This window comes from Diplodia corticola (assembly GCF_001883845.1).
Source record: "Diplodia corticola strain CBS 112549 chromosome Unknown scaffold94, whole genome shotgun sequence".
Classification (NCBI taxonomy): Eukaryota; Fungi; Ascomycota; class Dothideomycetes; order Botryosphaeriales; family Botryosphaeriaceae; genus Diplodia; species Diplodia corticola.
In genome coordinates, this window is record NW_017971573.1 from 24,215 (window position 1) to 36,617 (window position 12,403).

At 57.3% G+C, this 12,403-nt stretch overlaps 3 protein-coding genes across 3 annotated transcripts; 1 reads left to right on the top strand and 2 right to left on the bottom strand.

Annotated features, from left to right (window-relative positions):
* Positions 1-3,863: 3,863 nt before the first annotated feature.
* On the bottom strand, positions 3,864-5,501 carry BKCO1_940006 (uncharacterized protein; the record flags this gene model as incomplete). The annotated part of the gene is made up of 4 exons (XM_020279988.1): positions 3,864-4,555; positions 4,605-5,118; positions 5,190-5,217; positions 5,290-5,501. The coding sequence occupies 4 exons, from the start codon at positions 5,499-5,501 to the stop codon at positions 3,864-3,866; spliced, it is 1,446 nt and encodes a 481-aa protein (XP_020125342.1).
* Positions 5,502-6,298: 797 nt separating this feature from the next.
* Positions 6,299-7,716, bottom strand: BKCO1_940007 (glycoside hydrolase family 5 protein; the record flags this gene model as incomplete). Its single annotated transcript, XM_020279989.1, has 4 exons — positions 6,299-6,352; positions 6,405-7,115; positions 7,169-7,358; positions 7,418-7,716. The coding sequence occupies 4 exons, from the start codon at positions 7,714-7,716 to the stop codon at positions 6,299-6,301; spliced, it is 1,254 nt and encodes a 417-aa protein (XP_020125341.1).
* Positions 7,717-10,917: 3,201 nt separating this feature from the next.
* On the top strand, positions 10,918-11,975 carry BKCO1_940008 (helix-loop-helix dna binding protein; the record flags this gene model as incomplete). The annotated part of the gene is made up of 2 exons (XM_020279990.1): positions 10,918-11,578; positions 11,632-11,975. The coding sequence occupies 2 exons, from the start codon at positions 10,918-10,920 to the stop codon at positions 11,973-11,975; spliced, it is 1,005 nt and encodes a 334-aa protein (XP_020125347.1).
* Between the last annotated feature and the right edge of the window lie 428 nt (positions 11,976-12,403).

The window sequence follows — 12,403 nt, forward strand, 5'->3', positions numbered from 1 at the left end:
GGCGGCAGCGGGGCGCCACAAAGAGGCGGCGGGGGTGCGGGCGGTGGGTGGGTGGGCGCGGGCGTGTTTGGGGCGCGACAACGAGGTGCAGTATCGGGGTAGCGAGCGAGCAGGCGAACAGGCCGAGCTCGGCTGGAACGAGGAGCGGCGAAGAGGATTTCGGGGGTGCAGCAACGCAGCCGGTGCCGGGACAGCACAGCTACGGGCGGCGCATGGAGGGAGCGGTGGTCGTGCGGGTGTCGGCGGGCGCGGTCGCGTGCGGTGTTCCTGGGAGAGGGTCGAAAAGACCGGCTCAAGGAGCGGAGACCAGCGAGGTGCATCGGCTGGGCCAAGATCCGCTAAGCCCAACCGAGAAACGGGGTGGTGTGAGTTGCGTACCACCGCCTGCCCGCACCCATTGCATCACCAAATCATCCGGGGGCGCGACGCGCTGCCGCACCTCGCGCTATGCCGCAAACAAATGCGCGCTTTGCTGTGCGTCGCCGCCCTTGCTTGCGGCGCCGGCAAACTTCTCATTCCTACGTCATGTGCGCGCTGCCAAACGTGTCCTGCTCATTTCTGCAAGCGCGACAATGACATGTTAAACGTTTGGTGGCATGGGCAGGGGTGGGCGATCATTGCGGGGATGGACATGGAAACGCCTCCAAGATTTGCATCTCGAAATTGCCCGGCCGCCGCGGAGACGGGCACTTTGATGGACTGACATCGCACAGGCCGCCTTGCCCCAGCAGGGCCCTCCACGCCGCCAACACCAAGGAGAGAGAGAAGCGGGCAGCTGTAGGAGCATGGCGTCGCCCACGTCATCACGAACGTCTACATTGCAGAGCCCTCGTCCAGCAACCCTCATGGTGCGCGACACGGAAACCTCGAGAAGATCACGAATCACGTCAGCCAGATACGAGGCGCGGTTCCTGCATGGTGCAGCGTCGCGCCGCCCGCAACTCCGGGGCCCCGGACGGGAGCCAAGGCGTGACGGCGGGAGATCTCCCCTCAGCCCTACCGCGGTCGAGGCCCCACGTGTGAGTGGGAGGGCGGCTCTTTGTGCCCATCTGCCTTGTGTGCCTCCTCCGGCCGCTGGTCCGTGAGCGGCCCGGACACGAAACCTTCAACCCCTCATTGCCCCTCCGCCGCCCGGGTTGCTGACACGACCGACCCCGAACCGAGTAGATCTCCCGCGTCAAATTATCTCCGCGTGTAACCTCCGACCTGCCTGCCCGCTCAGGTTCTGCCGTGGAGCTCTCTCGCTGACTCGTCACTTCCACGCGACGACCGGCAGCACCCCCATCACTGGCGCGGAGTGGCTGCCACCGACGGTCTGATGGTTTGTCCACGCGCTGATGAGGCTCAACCGCGCTCAAGCTCGCTACGGAACAGTTCCTCGTTACCCCTTAAGCCGTTGGGCTCGTGCAAACGCGTCCGTTGGACTTCACAGATGGGCACGACCTCAGCCCAGACCTCTGATTCGCACATCCGCACAATGCCTCTGACAGCAGTAGGTACGCGATTCATGCCGCGGCTTAGCAAGTTGCGATGAGCTCCGCTTTGCAGGTGCAACCGGCGATAACGCGCCGAATTTTGCTCATCGGTCTTGGCAGCTTTGCGCCGTACGTCACTGAAGCACCGTGGAGTCTGCTGCGATGCTACGTCCCTCTGAAGGGCACAACTACGTTTTTGACCATCCCAAAATGCCCCTCGAGGCAAAATAACCTCGAGACGGCACATGCTGCTTTTGAGGCATTGCTCTTATTGGTTGCGTTTCCAGCCACTTCACTACGCCGGCGGCAAGCGAAGTCGGTTTATCCGGTCAGACGGTCTCTGAACATGTTGTGTAGAAGACAGCCCTCGCCCAGTCGCTCTTAATGGTACGGATTGCCTGTGGGCGACGCAGACATGCGACCTCAGCAAATGGAAGACCTCGTCCTGTTGTGCTGCCATATTGGGTATGGCGTGTCTCGCTTAACCCCAGCCCCCGGCCTGCTGCCTGCGAGCACAACCTCTCCCTTTTCCTTCTCGGGATGCGCAGACGGAGATCCAGAGGTGCCGGTGGTCATGACACTGGATGTGGCAGGGCATTAAATGTTTTGTTTGGTCGGCTTTGACTTGACTTGAGAAGGTCACTGATGTGAGTTTGGCCTGGGCAGGTGAGTGGAATACTATATCTAAATGCACTTGAACAGCTTGAATACTCGCACCCATGTCTTGCTATCTGCATTAACTACTTATGAAGAAGGTCATATGAACCTATCTACTTTCAACTGCCCACATAGAAAAGGTCGCCGTAATTTCGTTCGCAACCAATCACTCCTCATGGAAAAGCCCCGCCACCGGGCCAACCACCTGCCAGGTGTCAATCCACATATTCGCCAAAAACCAGCGGCGCACAGGGTGTGACTGTGCTTAGTTAATAGCCGTCAATAAGACTCCCCCCGCGCGCCGGGACGACAGCTTATCATCTACCAGTCCACACGCTTGTCCCAGTCACCGGCGCGCGGGGGCCGACTGAGCTTAATAACCCGTCAATAAGATTCCCCCCGCGCGCCCGGCCGTGGTCGCCCACCCAAGCGTAAACCATATCCCGACGGGACTGATGCGCGCGCGGGGGGAGTCGCTCTCAATAGACGTCTCAATAAGAAGCCCCCCGCGCGCCGCTCATGGTCACTCACCACAGCGCAACCCAGACGATCCTCGGCTGATGTACCCTCTCTATCAATATGTATGTACTTGCAGGTTCATTCACCCGTCACATTGCTCTCCGGTCTTCGCGCTCTTCCAACACACTGAATAGTTCCTCTTGATCACAACCAATTCTCCATTCCATTCTTTCTTCTACATGACACACCACATACCATGCAGACAAGAGAGTTTTTGATCAAAAAAAAAAGACAGGGGAAAGTAAGAGAAAGTGCCATCCACCGAGAAAAAGCAGCAAATCTGGTATACCGGTCATGCATTCAATCTCAAGGAAGGAAAGGAAGAATCGCAATATCAACGGGGCAAGCGTAATTTCTGCGTAAGACCAAGGGTCATTCAGGCCTTTTTTTCCCCCTCCCCCTTCTCTTTTCGTGTTGCCAAACTTCCTCCCATCACAAGGCAACATTTTCTCGCCGAAGGGGCTTCTGTCATTCGGCAGCTCCAAGTGGGAATGAGGGAGGAAACAAGCAAGTACAGGACGGGAAGATATAGAACAACAGCCAGGAAGTCAAAGAAGGGACGTTCACTCAGAAACGTCCGGTAGAACCAGAAGCAAAAAAAAAAAAAAGATTTCATGATTTAATCAACAAGCAAGAGTCTCATTCCTCGAGTGAAGGATAGAAGTTGAAGGGAACCCAATCATCCGAGTCAAGAGAAAAGCAAAGTATAACAGCGAGAAAGCCCAATCATCGAGAATCCGCCGCGTTCGTGTTCTTGTGCAAGAAAAATAGAAATCAACCCATGACCACAGAGAGATCCCTTTGGAGAAGACGTAGGAAACTCAACACCCCCACCCATTCATTCCCTAGGCCCAAAAGAAATTTTTTGCACCGATTTTACCAGGCTCCAATGCTATGCAAGTTGTTCTCCTCATGATGACACCGATAGTGAATGATTTCCTTTTGTCCTCTTTCGTCTTTTGAGACCCTTTCCTTTTTACTGTTCTTTTCTTACTCGAGAAGAGACAAACTCGCTCAGGAAATAAAGCACTCCATGGCTAAGATTGTCTCAAATGCCCAGAAACGAATCGCTACATCAAACCATCAGGAAGAGGCATCGCCGGCTAAACAGCGTGCCAGAATCTCCCACATTGTCTCGTTAGCCGCTGAACCCATCAAGGATCCATAATTCTTGCCCATTTGGGTGGGTGTAAGGTGGCAGTATTTGGGAATTTACTGCGAAGGCTGAGCCTGATGGTTGTCGCGGCCACGGCCGCCACGGTATCCGCCACGACCACGGTATCCATCACCGCGATCACCACGGTAACCACCACGGCCACGGCCCTCACCGCGAGGGCCACCACGGCCACGGTATCCACCCCGACGCTCGCCCTGGTAGTTTCCGCGGCCGCGGCCACCGCGGGAAGAAGGAACTTCCTGGAAACCATCACCATTGGTAGCCGGAGCAGGTTCAGCAGTGGCCTGAGGGGCAGCAACAGGAGCCGCAGGAGCAGGCGTGTCCTCAGCCCAGCTTTGAGTGCTAGCAGCAGGAGCCGGCTCATGAACGGCCTCGGTCTCAGCCGGATCGCGAGGAACCATTTCGAAACTCTCGGCCAGAGGATCCTCAGATCCAGGAGCCTTGGTGTCCCACCTGTCACCAGCAGCGTTGGCAGCAGTATCATCCACGTTGGCAGTAGGAACGGTGGAGGTCTCAGCAGCGGGCTCGCCATTCGTCGAAGTGACATTGGCGTCAAGCTCGGTCAGGCCGGCATGGGCGACGGTCGGGTCAGTGCCAATGGTGGCTTCGTTGTACGAAGGAGGCTTGTCGTCCTGAGGGGCTTGGGCGGCCTGGTTGACCTCATCAACCCAGGCTTCCTCGGCGGCGAAGGGAGCATCCTCAATGGAAGCTTGCTTGACCTGGGCGTCTGCGGTAAAATTAGGCCAATCCCGGTCTCCGATCACTAGTTCACTTACAGGACACGGTGAGCTCGAGACCCTCAGTCGAAATGACGTGCTCCTCGGAACCGGAGATCAGCTTCTCGGCAGCTGTGACAGCCTCGAGATTGCCGCCGTAGACGAGCAGCAGGGCACCCTCGAAAGCCTTGGAAAGCTCAGTTTCCTCGTCTCCCTGCTGGCGCCTGGCAGCAGCCGAGCGCAGGAACTGAGAAAAGATGAGCAGACGCTGCTTCACAGTCTTGTCGGCTTCAGCCTTCTCCTCGGCCCTGATCTTGTCCTCCAGCTCCTTCAGCTCCTTCGCGTGTGCGGCCTCAACCGCTTCCTTCTGGCGAGTCAGCCTAGCTGCGAGCTCCTCTTGAACCTTCTTGAAGTTGATGAGCTGCTCGTTCAGCTGCTCACGCTCGGCCTCGAGTGAAGGCTTCTTCAGCGCCTGGGCCTTCTGATCGGTGTTGATCTTCTTGGAAGCGACGAGGTCATCGAGGGAAACATCGGGGTTCTCCTTCATCACGGAGTTGACCTTTTCCATGGCGTTCTGGAAGGTTCCAAGTCAGCCTGACTGAGCCGGTGTTGCGCGGTGGCAAGTCATCGCGTGAGGGTACTTACAAGCTTCTTGTTGACGCTGCGAAGCCTCCTGTAGTGATTCAGTTAGTACACACGAAGGTCATTGGGTGGTGTGAGCTAGAGCTGTCTATCGTTCACGTACTTCTGGAGGTCTTTGATGTAGGGATGCTCTCCATCCTCGGTGCCGTTGACACCGCCCTCGATGGGGTTCTGGTCATCCTGGGTGGGAGTAGCGGGCGAAGCTGCGGCAGCAGCGGCGGCGGCGGCAGCCTCAGCCTTGGCCTTCTTCTTGCGCGCGCTCTTCGACTCGGCCGGAGCCGAGCTCGGCGGGTTCGAGATGTTGCCCGTAGACATAGTGGTGCAAAGCTGTGTGCGATGAGGGTTGCGGTGTGAGGGGTGGAGGAGAGTGACGAAGTTTGCGCCAAGCAGGCAGACGAAGGTTGTGAACGGGGGGACAGTCAGAAGCTCAACAAGGCCCTAGGTGTGCAGGTGGAAGCAAAGCTCCAATGTGCCCGAGAGAGCGCGGCGCCAAAACATCGGATTATCTGTGCGCACGGTGCCAAGCCCACCGTCATGGCGGATCTGTGCGCAGCGTCCCGCTAGGGTAGCGAGGCGGATTCTGCCCCGCGTCTCCAGCCAGCCCTCACTGGTTCATTTTCACTTTCGAATTTGTATCGTTGGACGGGTGACAGCATACATGCGTGTGCGTCTGGAGCCGGTCGCCATCTAGGTAAGCGCGTCAACGTCTGAACCGAAGGACACATATGCACAGTCCCCATCGAGCATTTCCCCTCACCGGACCGCCGCTTTGACCTCGGACGCGGACCGCCGAGGAAACCGCATATTGTGGAGCTATGGAGCCCGCACCGTGGACAGGGGATGAGGGCGCTTAGCACTACATACATTACGTTTCTGGTGCACAGTGCAGCATCGCATGGTTTAATACTTCTTATGACCTTTAGCTATATGAGCTCCACGCTGAATTCGCGGACGATCTCAAGGAATGGCTTTGTCGAGAACTAGTTAACCATTGCTAAGTACATTCATCTCTTTGTCACGATCTGGACCTGCTCATCTAAACCCCCGCCTCTGCGAATTGTTTCATGCAATTCACGCCTCAAGCAGACATTATCATCACGTCGTAACCGTTTCTAGGGGCATGGGTTTGGATAGCGTCTGTCGGTGACCGGATGAGGGATGAAGCCCTTGATCAAGTCAGTACGGTCCCAGACATGCAGTTCGACAAGGGTCTCCTACCTTCTCAACGCCCTCAATGAAACCCCAAGAACCAGGGCCCTTGAAGTTCCAAAAGAACCATCCTCCAGCATACTTCTCATACATGTACAGCTGAGCCTCGACGTAGCGACGGACCTGCTGTGTGAGCGCTTCGCTCCACTCATCTACCTTTATGCCTCCGTCGGTTTCACACTGACAGCCGTCGACTTTGCAGGCCTTTCCTGTCCCTGCAGCATCAGCAAACGTGGTTCCATCCGGATTAACGCAGATGAACGTGTTCCCACTGAACTCCCCGATATGAATAGGCAGGCCGTTGCTTTTTGCAAAGGCAAGCTGCTCCGACGCAAACGTGCAAACCTTCTGGATATGACCGGGTTGATCGAGACTCCTATCCTCGTTGGTGAAGATCTGGTACTGGTGGACGTCCAGCACGAAAGAGTTGGGATTTTTGCCATTCAACACTTTATGCACGTCAAGCCAAGACTTGGGAGTAGTCCACTGATCATGCATGGCAATGCGTAAGTCCTTGTTGCCTGCTGCATTGCGTACAGCATCGTAAGCCGTCTCCGTCCAGTTCTTTGTAATCGTAAGGGTGTTCGGCGGGTTGTTTGTTGGTTCGTTGACGAGTTCTATGGCGACCACTGTATTCGCAAGTCCTTTCGTCGCGTACTTCTGTGCTATGGTCGTCAAGACTTTAGTTGTACGCTCAAGGTTTCCATTGCTGGTCTGCCACTGCGAGCGAACGTCAATTTCTTTTTCGATCAAAGAACTGTCGCCCGGCATACCTCGACCGATCCCACGTGTCCTGAACTAGCATCTCCATTCTGGGATCCAGGAGCTCCATGAAGCTCAACCACCACCACGAGTCCAGCGTTCTTTGCCCACTGAATCGCCTTGTCCAGATAAGTGTCAGCACCGGATTTGTATGGAGTACCCGCATTGTCGTACGCCCAGAAGCCGATACCAATGCGAAGCCTTTGAGCCAATCAGTGTAGACAGTCTGCCGAACAAGGTAGGGAGACGTTGGAACGCACGCGTTGACTCCGTAGGAAGCGAGTTTCTTGATATCGTTCTCGGTGCAGTATGTCTCCCAGTGCTGACGCAGAGCTTCCTCGGATCCGGCTTGGCTATCAAAAGTCCACTGGTCGACCGCGCTCGTGCCTTTAAATAGCTCCGGTGTGAGAAACGGCTCAAGAACGAGCCAGCCACCGAGGTTGACACCACGAAGGAGAGAAGGGGCTGCGGCCTGCGGCGTGAAGGTCTCTTCCGCTGCGGATGAGAATGCGTGGGCTAGGGCGATGAGGAGCGCCAAGAGGCGATGGATGAAGCGCATGTTCGTCGCCATACGGAAGCAGTAATAGCGTCCAATGAGGTGTACCGTGGAGAGAAAGGATGGGAAATGAAAATGAGATTTTTAGCGCGCACTTACCGAGCAAGGCTCGACGCTGGGTGCGCCGATGGAGGGTTGTCGCTTCCTAACTCGGCAGCGACGGCCAGCCGGAGAAACTACCTACCTACAACCTTGAAGCTGCGATCGTCCCTTCATCGAATCAACACATTGGAGTAGAAGCTGTTGTCTAGACATCATTGTTAGTGCCATTTCATGTACATCTACATCCATGATAAGAGTCTCAAGTGCCCCACTGTAGGCCCTCGCAGTGCTGCGATGATATGCAGGCGTTACTCGGATAGTGGCATATGACAAGGCCGTGCATTTGTTAAAGACCAACGGGAGAGGGCTATCGCAAAACATCCACACAGTACGAGTTCTCCAACTGGTGAACACCTTCCTATTTTCTCCGGAGCGCCCTGCTCTCATGGACCCGACAACGTGATATAGCCGCAGGTGACACCTTTCCTGACAGACCCACTTACCGGACACGCGTGAGACTGTGGCTCCAGTCGGGGGCCCAGCTGGGGTGGCGAAAGGTGGACGTAGGTGGTCATTGATAGGCGTCCGTTGCTCAATGCTAATTGCGTAGTGAGTTGCCAAACAATTTCCCCCGTCTCAACCTGTTTCAATGAGAGAGATCGCACCGATTTGGCCTTTGTAGGTGGTTGGTATCGGCATCTAGACGCTTTTGTAGTTTTCAACCCTACGTCCCCATCCAAAGATTTGCTTCGACCTTCCATGCGGAGATTGCAGCATCATCCGCGGGACAAGGCCGCTTCTGCAACCCACTGTGACTGCGGCTCGGATCTCAAGCTCGGAGCTGTGATTGGTGGATAGCGATGATCAACCACATTCCTGCTTGGATGGATGGGGAAAGGGAAGCAATCGCAGCAGCACCCCGAGCCACATTGGGTGTTAGCACGGCGGCGGATATGCCCCATGCTAGGAGCATCTCGACTCATTCGAGTCCCGGACGTAATATACGAGAACACCAGGGAGACCTTGTGACGGGATTCAATGCAGGCTGCCTGTGCAGGGCAGGTCGGGCCGCATCACGAAGCCGGGTGGCAGCATGGCCCGGGGGAAGCGGCTACCAGGAGTCTTGGCTGGGCGACACGTGCATCTCGCGCGGATTTGCAGACACCACCTCGCGTTTGGAGATAAAGCATCAGCGCGGGGGTTTCATCGCAGTCAGACGTTGGAGGGCAGAGTGTAGGGGAATCGTTTTTCCGCGCGCTCGCGCCCCAGACGCGGCACAGCTGCAGGTGTGGGGGCGCTGCGACGGTCGGGGCGAGGGAGGCGGGAGTGCTTTGGGAATGAAACCTGGCGAGCACCATGGACGGCAGCTTCTGTGGCTGGCCCCGGTGTCGTTCGCTGAGGAGAGCAGCCATGGGTCCCGCCAGTCACAGGCCGGGGCGGGCGACAATCGCGACGCGCGAAAGCGGCACGTGAAGGGCCTGGATGCAGCTAGTCCCAGAACGGCACGCAGGTGTGGTGCGAAGTGGAACACGGACGTGGTATCCAGCAGGGCAGGGCGAGGAATGGCGGTAGCGACGCGGCCACGAGACCACCTGTGCATTTGCAGTGCAGATGAGAGCAGTAATCTTTGTCGCTGGGGGGCTCGCAATGCTGAGGCGGGCAGACAATAATGCATCGCGACGCGGTCCAAGCGGGTGGTTGGCGCGGGCGGCGCTCTTGCTTTGCCTCGGCCATGCGGCAGGCGCGACGCAGCTCAGCCAGCGCCCGCGTGAGCCATCTGGCCGCTGGATCTGGCCTCTGGGCCCTCTCGGCCGGCGCTGCGAGGCACGCCTGGGGCTGCATAACTGGCAGGTGCATCGCCGCAGATATCTGTCGCGCTCGTTCCGCCGTCCTGATGCTTGCGTAGCAGGCGCGTTCCCGACCCGCCCGGCGCCGATACGCCCCGGCACCAGCTCCCAAGTTGCAAGGGTGCGCACCGCGCCCCGCCCCGGCCACTCTTAGCTCGTCCTACCGCCCACCGCAGCCTGCCTTTCAGTTAAAGCGCCGTCGCCCCAGATCACGCGCTTTCTCATCAACATTGTCAGGTGACAATTTCCTATCCGCAGCATACCATCGACTACCATCCGACTGCTGCGCGTTGAAGACGCAGCATTTCGGTCTCGCGCCAGCAGGCTCCTCGCACACTCGCCGTCCGCCTCTCGCACCCCCAGCCCCGGTGTCGCCGCCCGTCGCCGTCTCGACGCGTTGCGATCACGGTCTCTCTCTGGACGGACCAAGGCTGCCGTTAGTCAGCGGCCTCACGAAACATCAAAGCGGGTAAGTCTCCATCTTCTCGACACGGCCTTGGAGCTTCCCTGGTCGCGCCCTCCGAGCCCGCCGCATGCCGCAGCCGTCGTCGCCTGCGGCTCTGTGCTCGTCACCCGCCCCGCCATCCCAGCCATGTTGCTGCCCGCGTCCGCGAAGCTCCACGCGCATTCCTCGCAACCACCATGTCGCGTCTGCCCGCCCCGCCCGCCGCTGCCCTCGCGCGGCGCTGCAAGATGATGCCGCTGGCGGTGACGGGCCTGCCGTGTGAGTGGCAGGGGCCATGGCACGGTTGCGATTCAAGCAATTGACAGCTTGGTCCCACAGCGAGGAAGCAATCCAGCTACCTGCCAATCGGACGCCCGTCTGCCTCGACGTCGTACTGGACTCTTTGCTGTAGGACACGTGCTGACATTCAACAATCACCAGGCCTCTAACAGTGCCTTTCTTCCCCTTCGAGCTCTGTGCTCTCGCTTGATTCCTCTTGCGGAGCCCCACAGTCGAACAGCCGTCACCCCACGCCGCAGGGCCCTTGCCTATAACTCAGCCTCCAACTTCCCTGTGCCTCCGACCTTTACGTCTGCGAACAAGCGCCTGTGCCTCCAGGAACGCCTTATCTGAGGCAAGAACACGCGGCACAGGATCCAGCCTCGATAGCCAATCCAGCTGTCCCGTGTCGGCTGCCCGCATACAGGCCCTGTGCCACCGCCGCAGCATCAGCTTATAACTACCGCCGCTCTTTGCGTACGACACAACATCGTGCAGCCTGCGCTTGGAACTACTGCCAGTAGCTCCGCTGACAATAGATACCAACGCGAGCCCGGAAACTATCGGACGAGTGAGCATCACAATACCAGCATGACCGACGTCGCCACCTACCCGGAAGCCGAGGCCAAGTCTGAGGTCCCGGATACGACTTCAATGCAGAACAACAAGAGGAAGCGTAGCTCACTCGATCAGGGTCCTGCCAGCGGCAGGCCTGCCCCAACCGATACCACACGCAACTCGTCCTTCCAGCGCGTATCACCAGGCTCAGCAAACAGCACTGGGGTGAACGATCAGTCCGGCACTGCTTTCCTCACGGGCCACCACGCCGCTGGAACGGGCGAGGACGATATGCACCAACACACCAACACTGACCTGGATTTTAGCCAACTGGCTCAACACACGAACGACCACGGCCTGCACCAGAACGGCAGTGGAAATCCCACCAACGCTAGCGACACAGCTGCCGCGGCGCTGTCTCATCATTTCCAGATGACGGTCCCACAGGCGACTGAGCTGTCCTTCCAGAACCAGGGAGCCGGCGGAGAGGGCGACAGAGCTCTCGGCAATTCCTTTAGCATGGGCGATCACAACATGCACCAGGCATCCCACGGAATGTCTGACTATGGCCTGGATGCTCTGAACAAGTCGAACAGCCAGGGCGGAAACGACTCCCCACCATCCCAGGTCAACCAGAAGCCAGCAGTTGGGTCCGAGGAGTGGCACAAAATTCGTAGAGACAACCACAAAGAAGGTTAGTTGGCGAAGATGCTGTCATGATAACCGTTTTCACTAAAAACGTCACAGTGGAGAGACGCCGTCGTGAGACGATTAACGAAGGTATCAACGAACTAGCCAAGATTGTCCCCGGTTGTGAGAAGAACAAGGGATCCATCCTACAACGCGCCGTACAGTTCATTACACAGCTCAAGGAGAACGAATCTCAGAACATTGAGAAGTGGACGCTGGAGAAACTTCTGACGGAGCAGGCCATCACAGAGCTCAGCGCCAGCTGTGACAAGTTTAAGGGAGAATGCCAACGGGCCTGGGCGGAGGCCGAAGTATGGAAGAAGGCCTGCCAGAATGCCGGCATCGTACCGGAGGAATACCAGAACCAGGGCGACAAGGCAGATCAGAATGGCGACAGTTGAGACGATTGCTGTATACGTTTCCCACGAAGATAGACGGCACTCGACCAGAAGAGATGCTTGTGTATGGCCGCCCTCTCTTGAAGCGGCGTTGCAGGTCTCTCACAGTCGGAACGACGGCATGAACGACATTCTCATGACTGTTTTCCTGGATTCTCTTGCTTTAGCGGTCCCCATGTAGGGACCCTGGCTATATTTCTGCACAACTTCCAGTCACGATACTGTAAAGTATCATGTGGCTTTTCTTCAAGGTGTATTTCTGGAATGCTACTCGGGTTTCATGGTTTGGAGGACTCGTCTTCGGCGTTACTGGCGGCGGAGGGACTGAGCTTCTTTTGCACATACATGAGAGTTTCCTAGCTAATCCATCAGGGACGTTGGGTGGCTGCCTGAGTCTTAGACTTCTCTCATGTACTTCTATTCCACAGCTT